The following is a 12,938-nucleotide window of genomic DNA, read 5'->3' as shown; positions in this document are numbered from 1 at the left end:
GTGGTATATTTTTTCAATGACCTCTTTTGAGTACAAACAGAAACCTTGATTTTTGCCACTGGATAAAAAGAAGACAGGCCATGTTCTTCACATTTTAAACTGAGCCATAATGGCGGTGTGTATCAGGTGGAAGGAGGGGGTGCTTTGGTTGTCATTACATCCTGCACATGGAATTTGTGATGTCAATGTATCTACACACTCTTATGGTAATTATCCGGTGCAAATGACATTTTTGATATCCTGTTCAACTGTAATACAATTCACTATTAGAAAAACAGACAAAGATGGTTCAAAAGGGGCAGAGAAGGAAATTGTGGGAAACTGGTGCTGGCTTTGAGGCCAAACGTTACAAACGCATCAATCCAACCATACATTGAGTCAAATTAACTACAACCATTCCAGAAATGAGCAAAACGGACTCACCTTCCCCCTCTAAGATATCCAGCATGCTTGGAGGCTCAACTTCAGACTTAAAAATTTTCCTGTCCAAATGATAAAGAAAAAAAAAAGTAATGCACGAGAAAATGCCAACTTTTTAATTACACATGTGTAAGAGAAGATCATGCCTAATGAAACATCAGTGGCTAAGGAGCTCCAAGCATCTTATTTCAAAACCCCAATGGAGGCCTGAAGCTGTAGGGGCCACAACAAGGCAGGGACTGCAAAGACTAAAGGGAAAAAAGTGACGAAACCAAATCTAGAGGATAAAATGAGCTTGTGAACAGGAAGAAGTACAATGGCTTATGTCACTTCTGGCAAAGATTACTGCATCACTATGTGTATGATGAGATCAACAGAGTACTGAATTTGGCAAGATTTCTTAAATCCCTGTTGCCCAATGTACTCCTAGTTGCATAAGTTAACTTTTTTTTTTTTTTAAAGACTAATAACTTTTATTGCAGCCATTCTATTTAAATGCTGAATTCGAACTGGCTGCTGGGTCACATTAATTTGGCAGCTCTACGCTTTGCACTTCCTGATTTATCCTTCTACAGTCTATTTTGCTACTTAGGACTGTGGATATGCAGTACAACACTGGTCTCCCATTTATGTACCCAGTATTAACTAAATAGGTCCTGATGATGACCGTAGAATTATGACGGTGTTGAAACAATGTCAATAACTGGTGATTGAGAAGAAAAAAGTGCTGTTTCACCGTACTTGATAGAGGATGTTTCCTCTACAGCTTACATCACTTTAAAAACATGACAACAGGTATTAGCAGGCACCCAGATACTTCAGTCACCTGTATGTATAAATACAGTGTGATCACCTTCTGCACTGAGCACTTTTGGAATTACGATTTAGTCTGCATATATCATCTAAATATATTGGATGTTTGTGTTAACCAACAACTGAACTTTCTATTTTGAATTTTCTGTTGCATGAACTGCCTTTGTATTATTATGTTTGATTACAACATATATTGCAAAGATTTTTTAGAGCTCATTAGGAGTCTGCTGTAGACACTTATCATTTGGTTCCTAGTCTCTACCTCCACATCACCCCCTCCGCCTGAGAAAACTCTGGGCACTATTCCATGCTCCCCTGATGGACAAGAATTAAAGGGATGTACTTGGTATATAGGTTTAGGTCAATCAGTAAGGTAAACCCCGGCAGTGTGAATTTTAAAAAGGTCTTCACTGTCACAACTACATCGCAGTAACGCCTCAATGACCCTAGGACTTCTGAATAAAGTTCTAACAAAACCTATGCTGTTCTAATGGCTTAAATACTGACATTATTTTGCAGAGGTTTCACAGCTGCTACAGATGGTGTACCAATTATGTGCTTGCATTTCTGCTGACTGTTCTTTGCCTATGTGTGATGGGGAGTCCCAGAGCTGGTCCCAGTGAGAGCAGCCAAATGAACAGAATAACCCCTGCTTTGGATCATATCCTGAGCCACTTATCGAGCAAAGTGAGCTAGCTCAGAACTCCCTATTAAGGTTTGGCAGTTGTCCCCCTTAGAATATTTTCAAACAGGGCCAAAGAGTTTATTTCACAGTTATATTTGCAAATAACTTGACCATAAATGAGGTCCCCAGTTATCCATTATGCAGTTTCATCTTGACCAGAGACTTTTGGGGAAAGACAACCTTCTTCCAGGAAAACATGGTAGTAAAATAAAGCATTTTTGAGTCAAATGTCCCTAAAAAAGTGTCAAGCATGTTTGAAAGGCAAGAGGTTTACATGCAGTACAACTAATCAGATATGCTTTTAGACATGACTTCAAACCATTTGCAAGATGGAACCATTATCATTTTTAATTTTCTTTCATTTTTGTTGTCCACCTTGTTTTATTTTCCTATTCTTTACTTCCAAACAGTTACATATGTCATATCACAAAATTCCAATCATATGGTGTTGCAAAACAACATGTCTCAAATATAAATTATATATGCTACAATTTAAGATCCCCTGTGTTCAGCTGCAAATACAGGAACGGAGGCTTACAAGGGGCAGCAGACTAGAGTCCCGGAATTGCTTTCACAATGAGAATAAAAATAAGCCTGCACCCTGTAAAGGGACAAATACTGTTTTAAAAGAATAATCTAATTTGGAAGGACATCCCGTGGAGCAGGCACTCACTGCCTGTTCCTTGCAAAGTCACCAACAGAAATCCCAAAGGGAAGATGTTCCAGGGAGACAGCCTCCCCTTTGCAAAATCAGTTATCATCCCAACTCGGGGTACGAGAGGACGGTAACTGATCAAATGTTTTCAAATGCGATTACAAACCACTGATACTTTTCTAATTCGTAAATAGCAGAGGGGGTGTCCCTTTCAGGCACCCTCATATTTGTGGTTTGTCGCATTAGCCCATTTATGGGTCTGAAAGATTTTTCTGACCTGTAAAAGGGGTTTTACACATTTTATAAACCCTTCCGCTGTTGCACATGTTGTGGTTTTGCAAATCAGAGTTTGCAACACCAAAAGGGCATTTTAAACTAGATGGAGTGAGAACATTTATGTTCAATTAGTAGACATCGGGGGTATCTCTCAAGACAGACAGGTTTCGCAGGCTCCAAAACTAGAGCTACAGGTCAAGTTAAGGAGAAATTACAAGTTCAGACAGCAGATTGATCCGACGGTTACATTATTTTGCAGGCTCTGGTTCCCTTAGCAATACTGATGATAATATCATAAAAACTTTATTCATATAAAGTGCCTCAACAATAATCATGAAATTGCATTCAAAGTAGCACCAGTAGACTGGCCCAACTTGGCAGCATCAGCAATACATGCCTTCAATGAAGTCTAATTTATCACTTACACAACAGTTCTAAGTAGATTATGGAAATTAAGTAATTTTCTCCAAATTAAAAGTAACTTTTGGTCACCCAACTTTTATTTTAGTAAATCCACAAGCTCGGTACACAGATACCACAAAATGGTTTTCATGAAGTAATTGCATGTTCTACTGACCCACAAGAACAGAACCTGCTTTGTATCACAATCACAAGCCAGAGATGCCCATCATATGCCAGGGGTAACCATGAAATATCATAGAAGACCACATTTCACAAGGATATCTAGTGGAAATCATAGGAAACTATATACAAAGCGAATGTCCACAACAAGGGTGATGTATGTATGGATTTATTTATGTATCCAGTATTTGTAAAGTACGAACTGATCATACCTAGTGATAGGGACACGATTATGATAGGGGTGGTCACTATGAAGCCTAAAAAGCTCAATAAGGGTTGTTAGGCTGGAAAAGTCCTCTACGTGGTGACTGGCGTGCACCCCTGTCCTGAGTGCCCCAGCTGCAAAGATATCTGGATCCTTGGTACCGATTTTTAGTCAAGGGCAAACACAGATCACATGTGTGCACCATGTCCTAGGCCCGTCTCGCCCAAAGCGCTACCCTAATTGGGATAAATGGCTAGTGCCCTTACTAAGTGTTAAGAAGCACTAGGGCGTTGGTGGCAGAACACCATGTTTTTGTCATAATAATCAGTAGGGCGAACAGTCCTTTTTAGGTCTCGCTGAGTCAGCGCATGCGCTACACTGCGAGAAAGTTAGTGTGTGGGTTTTTAAAGTGCTGCCACAAGCTTTTGGTGGCCTAGCGCTTGCGTTCACGCGAGCGTGCGCAGCCGCCATCTGTCTTTGATCGCGATCACTTTCGCGGGCCGCGCGACCGTGTCATTTTCACGGCCGCGCAGCCAATGCTTGTTTTTTTATACCTTCTGTGGATGAAAGGCTTAGTTAGCCCCACTAAGCTAACTAAGCTTTGAATCTGATTCCTGCGGGTTGCACATAGATATTTCTGGTAGGCATTCAACGCAATGAGCAGGATCGTCGACTTCTCATTGTTACCGACATTGCTTATAGAAAAAAAAAGAGATGTGAGGATGAAAAATTAATGTTTTGTCCCCTAAAGCGCTCGTTTTAGAGACGTCCTTTAACACATGTTGACTTGTTCGTTTGAGCTGGGTGTCTTGTTTGAATGTAGCGCATCTGATGAAAGCTTATTTTACGTTATTTGAAGTTTCTGATTGTATACAAAATAATACCTGCCAAGTAAAATCCTAAACTGCGTATTGAGTAGAAACCATTGCTATAATCAACGCGTTTTCTCTTCCTTGCTGTAAAGAGCGATTTCCCTGAAGAGAAAGGGTTAAAATATCTATTCTTTCCCCACTTAAAATCCTCATTTTACTGTAGGGTACCATAGTTTGTTGCTAATAAACAAAGTAATGTCTCAAACAGCTTTAGTTGTTTACGCCAGCCTCATTTAATTAAATAAACAAATGCGTACATAGACAGACTGCGGTCAGCCCTCTTCTTCCACTGGCCTAGTCAGTTGTCATTCACAGTTTCCTCCCGTCTGTCACTGCATACAGCACAGGCAATGGGTCAGCCCATTTTGCTCACTCCCAGCGTGGGTGACAGCATTATGCTAATCATGTGCACATCGCCTAAAAATAAGTGCACTTCACTGCCAGGGCCGATTGAACAATACATTTGCACTGTTTCTTCCCCATTCTATTCTTTATACTTTCGCAATCATATTTGTGTTTAGACTAGATCTTCAGGTTATAGTAAATCAGAACTAATGGTATATTTTCTTTGTGCCAGTGAAAAACTTATGTTTCTGTTAAGTACATTAAAACAAACAAACAAAAAAGGCTTCAGTATCTGTTCTGATGCACCTGCCTGCCAGGAAAACACGTATAATGCTCTCTTCAAAATGCCACCTTTATCAACTGCATACATACATTTATTTTTCATTATGTAGTATATGATTGAAGAAAAAAAAAGCAAGAGTTGTTTATTTTTAATTCTTCGGTTTTAACTGACTGCAATGTTGCTCTTCGCACACAGGACATGACCGTCTAAAACTAAGAAGATGCTTAATTTCATGCTACTATTTAAGGGACACTGCAGCATACTAATGCGGATCATAGCCACTTGTCTGGACTGCTATTAAAAGGCTTCTTCTCGGGCTTGCATTTACATGCAACTTTTCTCAAGTTTGAATCATTGATTCATGTTTTTATATTAACTTGTGTGGAGTACAGAACAAACTTCTTTGTGGAGCTTCTTCTTGTGTGGTTCGAGGCTTCATCTGGTACAAAACTGGCTAGTTATTTTTCTACCACAACACCTTCTGTACAATAGCTGCACAGTCTTCCTTTGAGAGGTTGGTGTAAGTACAAGATTGCTTTGATGGCTTACAAAGCACTGCTCAATTTCCGATCTGCCTGTTTTTATAGACCTGGCACTTCCTTTAATTATAATGTTCTGTTCACTATGCTTATTGTTTTGTGGGGAATAAGGGATTTAGAGCATGCTTCCCCAATTTTCTATAACTTAATGTGCACGTGGGCCAATTTAAGGCTCTTTTCTGTGCACCTGCCTTCCAATTTATTTCTCACTTTTATTAACACGTTTTTGTGGCGTACGTTGATGCTCCCTTGGATGCGGCAAAACCGTCTTCAATTTCTTTTTTTAGATAATTAATTGCAGGTCTTGTTTCCTATGAATTGGTTCCTCATCAGATGGTAATCTTATTTTCCACCTCATCTGATCATTTTCAGGTTTCGCTTGCGCGGTGCTTGCGCAATGTCTTGTAAATAAAAATAAAATCTTAATATAGGCTTACAGCCCACCCATTACTATTTGTTGACATTCTTGTCACTCTCATTTCTGTGCTTTCTATCGGTCACTGTGTGCAATTTACTATAGTTTTTGTTCCTGTTTCTCTTAGTCTCTTTCTTTTGGAGTGTTCATCCGCTGCTTTCATTGCTGAAGTCACATTTTTTTTTCTTTGTAAACAAGCTGTCTTTTGTCCCCCCTCCTCCCGCTGTCCATTGTCCCACACTAACCCATCCTCCTCCCTTGTGTTACTTACCACCCTCCCAGCCCGCCCTTTTTTTTTTTTTTTTTTTTTTAACATGTCGTAGAGCTGAGCAAGCGACTGTGCAATATGGCTTAAAGAGAGGGAAAAAAGGCGAAAGTGCTATGACTCCGACACCTACCTCGTAAGCCATTTTTTTTCCCCCAACTTTTCTCTGTTGTTCCCCACCCTCATCTCACTGTCCATTGGTCATACTGCCATCCCCCCCACTTTCCACCTTCGAGTTGCTTACTGCCCTCCCAGTATGTCCGCGCTGTTTGCTTTTTAAAAAGTATTATAACATGTACAGCAACGCGGGCAGCAGTGCAACATGGCTAACAAGCTTTAGCATAGCCAATAGGTCTCGCCTTCGGGACCTTATAAGTGTTTAGCCATGCAACAGTAAATGTTGTTGCACCATGGATATTGTGCTGCATAACTAAATACTTATAAGGTCCCAAAGGCGAGACCTATTGGCTATGCCAATGCTTGTTTATTGGTGTCACTGGAGTGAGGCCCATCTTTCCACTCATGTAAAGTTGCGCTGCGGTGTGCTTAACTCGTCCTATATTATGTTAGCATGTAGCGCTGTACAGAATGCGTGAGTTTGGTGCATGTATTGTGATGTATGTGTGCCTGTGAGTGGTATAATACATGGAGTCCTGTGCGTTTCATCGAGGAAACCCAGGGCCCAGGAAAAGCATGTGGAGGTGGAGGAGACCTCCCAGACAGATTTGAAGATTGCTACATTTGTGAGAGTTTGGTGAGACACACACTAGAGGACGGGAGAGCCAGGCTCTCCCATGAACTTTGATTCTGGAAAGGTCATTGGGCAGTGGGCATGGGTACATCTCAAAAAGAGGATGGCGCTGATAAGGAAAACCTGGCAGAGACCAGCATCATAAAGAGAAGGGCTGGGGACTTTGTAACCTTTGTTTAGGCACATATCAGTGTGTCTGACACAGATGTGATGCTAAAATCCCTCCCAGGGCCTGTGTTGTGGAGCTATTAAACTTGGTGACGCTTCAGCTTCCTAGATAAAGGACAGAACAGGAGGAGGAAACACTTCAAAGGAAGCAACAACAATAACATGAACTTCGAAAACAGAAACACTAAATCACATGTGTCAGGAAATGGATTATAAAAAGGGGAGTTTGTGTCTCCCAAATAGTCAACCATCAAGCAGTCAAATTGTGGCTGTAGATTGACATGGAGACCTCAACAAAACATCTGCCAGTTGTGACCAAGACTGAGGACCAAGGTCAGTTAGTCTCCCAGCTGGGCGAGGGTGAGGAAAAGGTTATATAATACGAACAGGAGTACAGACATGTTTTTAAATCCACCTGACTTTGTACAATATTGTTTGAGGAATATTCCATGCACGGTCTGACATTGTAAATTCTTTTTTTTCTCTCCATGTCCTTGGAAAAATACTGAGTGGTTTTAGAATAATTACACTTTGTTAATCATTTGTGCTTCTCTGAGATGGAAAGTCATGCTGGTCTTTTTCCATTCAATTTGCAATTAAGCGATGGCTTGTGATCACTTATCTTGAAAATGTAGTGTGGTTGGCTATTCCTTTTGTATGTATAACTGGAAGGAAATTTCCAATGGATTAGGGGGGAGGGAAATGAAGACTGTAGGCAGACTTGTTTGAAGTATGGTATGAATATGAAAGGAGAATTCTTTGTGGTTGTTCATTACCTACACAGCGCAGCTTTTTCCTTGTTGGTCTTACATTCGCTTAAGCTTGAACAAACCAATCTTTTACCTCCGACTCCCTGTACTCCTTTTGAATATAAAGTGGACAAGAGGTGCATTTCTCAAGTAGACATCATCCAGCAGAATCAAGACCACTTGCTCTGAAGCCTGGATCACCAGTATCTGCCTGCTGAGACCCGAAGACCCTGTGAAGAGGAGGAATGTGACTGTAGAGAGCGAGGTCCAGAGGGGATCCTGTCAAGTGGACCCTTTAAATGAAGTGTGAGGATTATGGTTAGGGCTCCCGGTTTTCTGTATTTACGGATTTATACATATAAATACAGACGGAAATCGATATTTCCTTTGTCTGTATTTATATTTATAAACGGTAAAATACGAGTAAATGTTGCCGCGCTAGTCTCCTGCCTCCCGATTCCTGCAAGCAAAAACCCGATGCCTCTGGGTTTCAGCTGACAGGGCAGTATTGTGTAACGTGCTAATTCTTCCAGCAATAGTCGGAGTGGCGATGCAGGGGCTCTAGAAGGGGTGAACAACCAACAAAGCCCCATTAACAAGCGAATGGTCTTTTAAAGACCTGTGAAGTGCTCGGGAGCGGCTGTGTGTAAGCTGTTTCAGCCCGGGCTGCCACAAACGTGGGGGTGGGGGGGGAGGTACGCACTGCCAGCAACCTGCCAGGCCAGTGCACAACTCTTGCATCACCCTCTCTCTGCCATTGCGCGCCATGCTTCTGAAAGGTAAGAAAACAAAGTGCATTTGCGTTTCAAATGTCCAGTCCTGCAGCAGCACACTTCCAAAGCCCCTACATGACAGTAACCCGATTCAAGGCCCCATTCTCCCGATTTTTTTTTTTAATCTCCCACTTTGCTCCTCTGAAATGTTGGCATGTATGCATACTATATTCATTATTATGGAATATTATCCTTGTGCTTTGCTGTATTTGCTTTATTGTGGTGTGGGCACGGCCCCATCGTATTGGCTCTTCTCCTGCCCCTCCCGCCCCCTTTGCATAGGCTCTTCTCCTTTCCTTCTGGGCCCCACAAGTGTGAGAGGGCGCCGGGGTGGACGTCAAAATGCACTAGAGGCCCAGGTGTTTCTTTCTTAGAACATGACACGCAGAATCGCTCACCTTAGTACATAAGGTGAAGCGATTACACTTGTCATGTTTAAAGAAAGAAATAATAGCCTTTGCATCTTGACAACTCCTGGATGGATTCCTCTGGGAAGCCGGCGTGAACTAGCCAGCACAAGCATCCACGTAGGGGCTGGTCGTGGGTCAAAATGCAAAAAGGGTATTTCTTTCTTTTAACATGCCATGTAGTATAGCTTCGAGTTATGCCCTAAATTGAAGTTATTCTGCGTGCCATGTTTAAAGAAAGAAATGCCTTTTTTTGCATTTCGACGACTGCTTGTTGGAAGCTGTCGGGTTTGATAATATCTGTGTAGCATCCATAGAGGGTCCTCAAAATGCAAAAAGAGCATTCCTTCTGTAGTGCTGTAATCTCCATGAAGCTACATTTCTAGGAAGGGTCTTGCGGAGGCCATGTAGGTGAGAAGAGAATGTTTCAGAATTAAATTACTTCCTTGGTCTTTTTGAAGCCAGTTGAATCTACTTAAAGAAATGCTGCCCGTTTGCTTGCATTTCTAAATTTTGTGTCTCAGAGTATCCTCACTGAGGCTTAGGCAGTGACTATAGTTCTTTTAAATGAAGTGTGCCTTAGTTGTCAATGCTTCAACATCATTTCAGAGTGCAGCACATGGGCAGGAGTCGGGTAACGAATTGTACAAATGCTGGCGAATGTTCTTTGCTGAAAGTTGAGGTCAATGAATTTTCCCGTTTGTTTAGACCCCATGAGGCTAAAAATGTTTTCTCAATGTCATGTGGTGAAGACCAATTGATAGCAAACTGTTGGGTTTATATTTTCAAGTTTTCGGATAGTAAAAATGTATTGCCCTCCAAGATCCATGCAATGTGCAGTCAGGGCTGTGACTAAATCCAGGCTTACGTTTCTTTCACAATCCTTACAGTAAAAAGCCACGCACAGGGAGATTAAGTGATTTGCCCAGAATCACAGGATGCTGAGCCAACACCCAGGCTCGATCGAACCCAGTTCCTCAGCTCCAAAGTCACCAGACGTCCTCTCCCCCCTCCATGTTTTCTTTACATGTTTGTGCACAGTACCCAAAGAGTTGAAGCGGAAAATGTTTTATTCGCATTTTAATGCCACATTTAAATAGGGGCTTGTCAATGAACCCCAAAATAGTGTGAAGTATCTTCATACTTTTTGTTGTGAATGTTTTGAATCAATACAACACTGTTGTGCGGCAAGATTGATTTGGGAAAGTACGTGGGTAAAAACAGATTACTATCAAGGTATACCTACGTAACCCTCCAGTGCCTTGTTATAAAACCTGACTGCCGGGGGAAAATGTCCTGTTACAAAAACATTGTGGACGTATGTGACCTTTTATATTCAGAAGTACTTTGCAGAAGTGCACAAGCCCATGCATTCTCAGACTATAGAAATGTCTCAGAGTTGTGAATTTGGCTTCTGTGCAAGTTCATAGTAAATGTTTCCTGTCTGCTGGCTTCGGAGTGAGGGGTTTATTACATGGTTTTGTTAAGGCCTCTGGGGCGGGTTTCAGAGGGGTGAAGCTCTAACAGAATCTTTTGGCCATTCCGGTATCATCAGCAAATATTGAACGGGTTTTCAGTGGTCTTCACTTCATTAACAAACCAGAAAGAGCCTCAATGCCCTCAAAGTCTATTGAAATGCACATGTGCTTGTACTACAATGGCAAAGTTTTCAGCTGAATGTATTGTGTTGACCAATAACAACTGGGCGCAGGTGTGCCTTGTCAATGTAAATAAATGTGGAAAAATACTAGCTGTAGCGTCGCCTTTTGCTTGTGGCAAAAATAAATATGGATAAATACAGAAAAAAAGCCCAAAAAATAAACATGGATAAATACAGACGGAAATGGCAAAAAAATAAATACCATAAAAGCCCTAATTATAGTCGAGCTAGGACAGCCGCACCGATTGTGCCTTTCGCATGTGTGCTACAAAAGTCAGCAACCCTGTATGGCAAAGGGGACCACATCGATCAAGCTGTTTGCCCATGTGCCGCCCAAAGTTGGCAACCCCATATGCCAGAGTGAGCTGCCATAAAGATAAGCACTACCGCACCAATCGGGCCAGCTGCGACCCCATTTGCCAGACAGGTTCGTCATGAAGACAAGTATTGAAGCACCGATTGGGTCAGTCAGCCATGTGCCATAAAAGCTGATGACCCAGTATGCCAGAGGAGGCTGCAGTGAAGAGTAAGGGCAGTCTCCCTGGTGCACCACTGCAAAGTGTGGGTCATTGCTCTAGTGCAGCAAGGTGACGGGAACAGTGTTGCCGGCCTGGTTTCACCTATTCACAACCCCGTACGTCAGGTGGGGTCTGTGGAGAAGAAAGAGGGCTAATACCCTGGTAAAGAGTGAGACCATGACATGTAGCAGGACTCAGGATCTTTCCCGGATAACACTAAAGTGCTGGCCTTACGAAGACTGTGTATATTGTTTGTGTTCACCTTATTTTGCAATAAATCATAAATAAATGATCATAAATAAATACTAGTTTTGTCATAAAAGCAAGCATCTGAATGAACATCATATTGGGGTTGCTGGATGTATTTAGAGTCTTGTGCCAGTGTAAACCTTGCACCTACCTCCCCTCATACTGCCGAGAAGCCATGGACTGCCAACCTGCGTTTCAACAGAGTCAAGTGCTGAACGGATAATATTTGGTCCAGTTGCTTAGGATCCATAGTAGGTCGAATCTGGATATCAGGAGTAAAAGGTTTCAACCTCCACCATTGGGTTCTGTAGCTCCTGCTTGCCTGGCGGCCCTCTGAAAGGGGTTCTGACAAGGGTTACCTTACACCTTCACCACTATAATGCATAGACAACTGACAGTGTGTCAATGGGGCCTGCCTTAAACCAGTGGCCCTGTATACCCACAATGTGCTAAGAAAAGCTACCTTCTGCCAGGGCCTCCAGAAGGATTAGAATGATAAAAAAACATGGATGGGTAGATTCATTCTAGGCCACCATAATGCCTCGAATGATCACCCCGAGCGCTACAATTGTTCATATCACCTTAATATCCAAGTCTCTCTTTGAAACCCCTCCATTTCTCTGGTTTGCTCATCTCAATTTAACAAGCTTCTCTCATACCTAATGTTTAATACTTTTGCTGTCTGCCTCTTATCACTGATCCCGCTTATCACCCTCAATCTAATATTACCACCCCATTGCTCACATTATTCTTTAGATTTAAATCTCTTATCTATCTCAGACTTTCCCGGCCTTCCTTTTTTCCTATTTTCTTTCTTACTGGTCTCCTCCTCTAAAGTTACCTCCCTCTTTTGTTCCAAACACTCACTACTCCTCCTGTGACTAAATCTAATCTTCTCACTACATTGTCCACCACTGTGTCTACTTTGATTTCCTATTATATCCACTCATTCCCCTTTTCTCAATCTTTATTCCCATTCTATCACTTCCTTTGTTCTTTCTCTTCTCTTTTTTCATTGACCGTTTACTAGTTGTTTCACTCTTTTTTCCTCAGCAGCTGGTGGGATATACAGGTGCCTATAGGGATTACTTAATGTTGAATGTAGAGATTAAAGAACAAAACGTGTAGTTCCCGGTCATTCAATTCCATGTACGATACGAAGATATTGATTGCAGATGGATGGTCAGCGTATCTAAAATGGCTTATACATCAAGGAGGACTAGAAGCTACGGGCAGGGGCCCTGCTGCATAATAAAAAGGGGTGGCATCCATGACTTGAATGTTTGCCGTTTCAGTGCTGCAGTGTGG

General features: G+C 41.9%; 1 protein-coding gene across 2 annotated transcripts in view; it reads right to left on the bottom strand.

The window, feature by feature from the left end:
- Nucleotides 1-12,938, bottom strand: part of LOC146809784 (uncharacterized protein ZSWIM9-like) — a 323,831-nt gene that overhangs the window by 119,910 nt on the left and 190,983 nt on the right. For both annotated transcript variants that reach the window (XM_085616631.1, XM_085616632.1), the window contains exon 4: nucleotides 424-482. In XM_085616631.1, the coding sequence (XP_085472757.1) occupies nucleotides 424-482 (59 nt within the window). The remainder of the gene's footprint in view (nucleotides 1-423; nucleotides 483-12,938) is intronic.

Source organism: Triturus cristatus, chromosome 7, assembly GCF_964204655.1.
Source record: "Triturus cristatus chromosome 7, aTriCri1.1, whole genome shotgun sequence".
Taxonomy (NCBI): Eukaryota; Metazoa; Chordata; class Amphibia; order Caudata; family Salamandridae; genus Triturus; species Triturus cristatus.
This window is presented reverse-complemented; position numbering and strand designations above follow the sequence as displayed.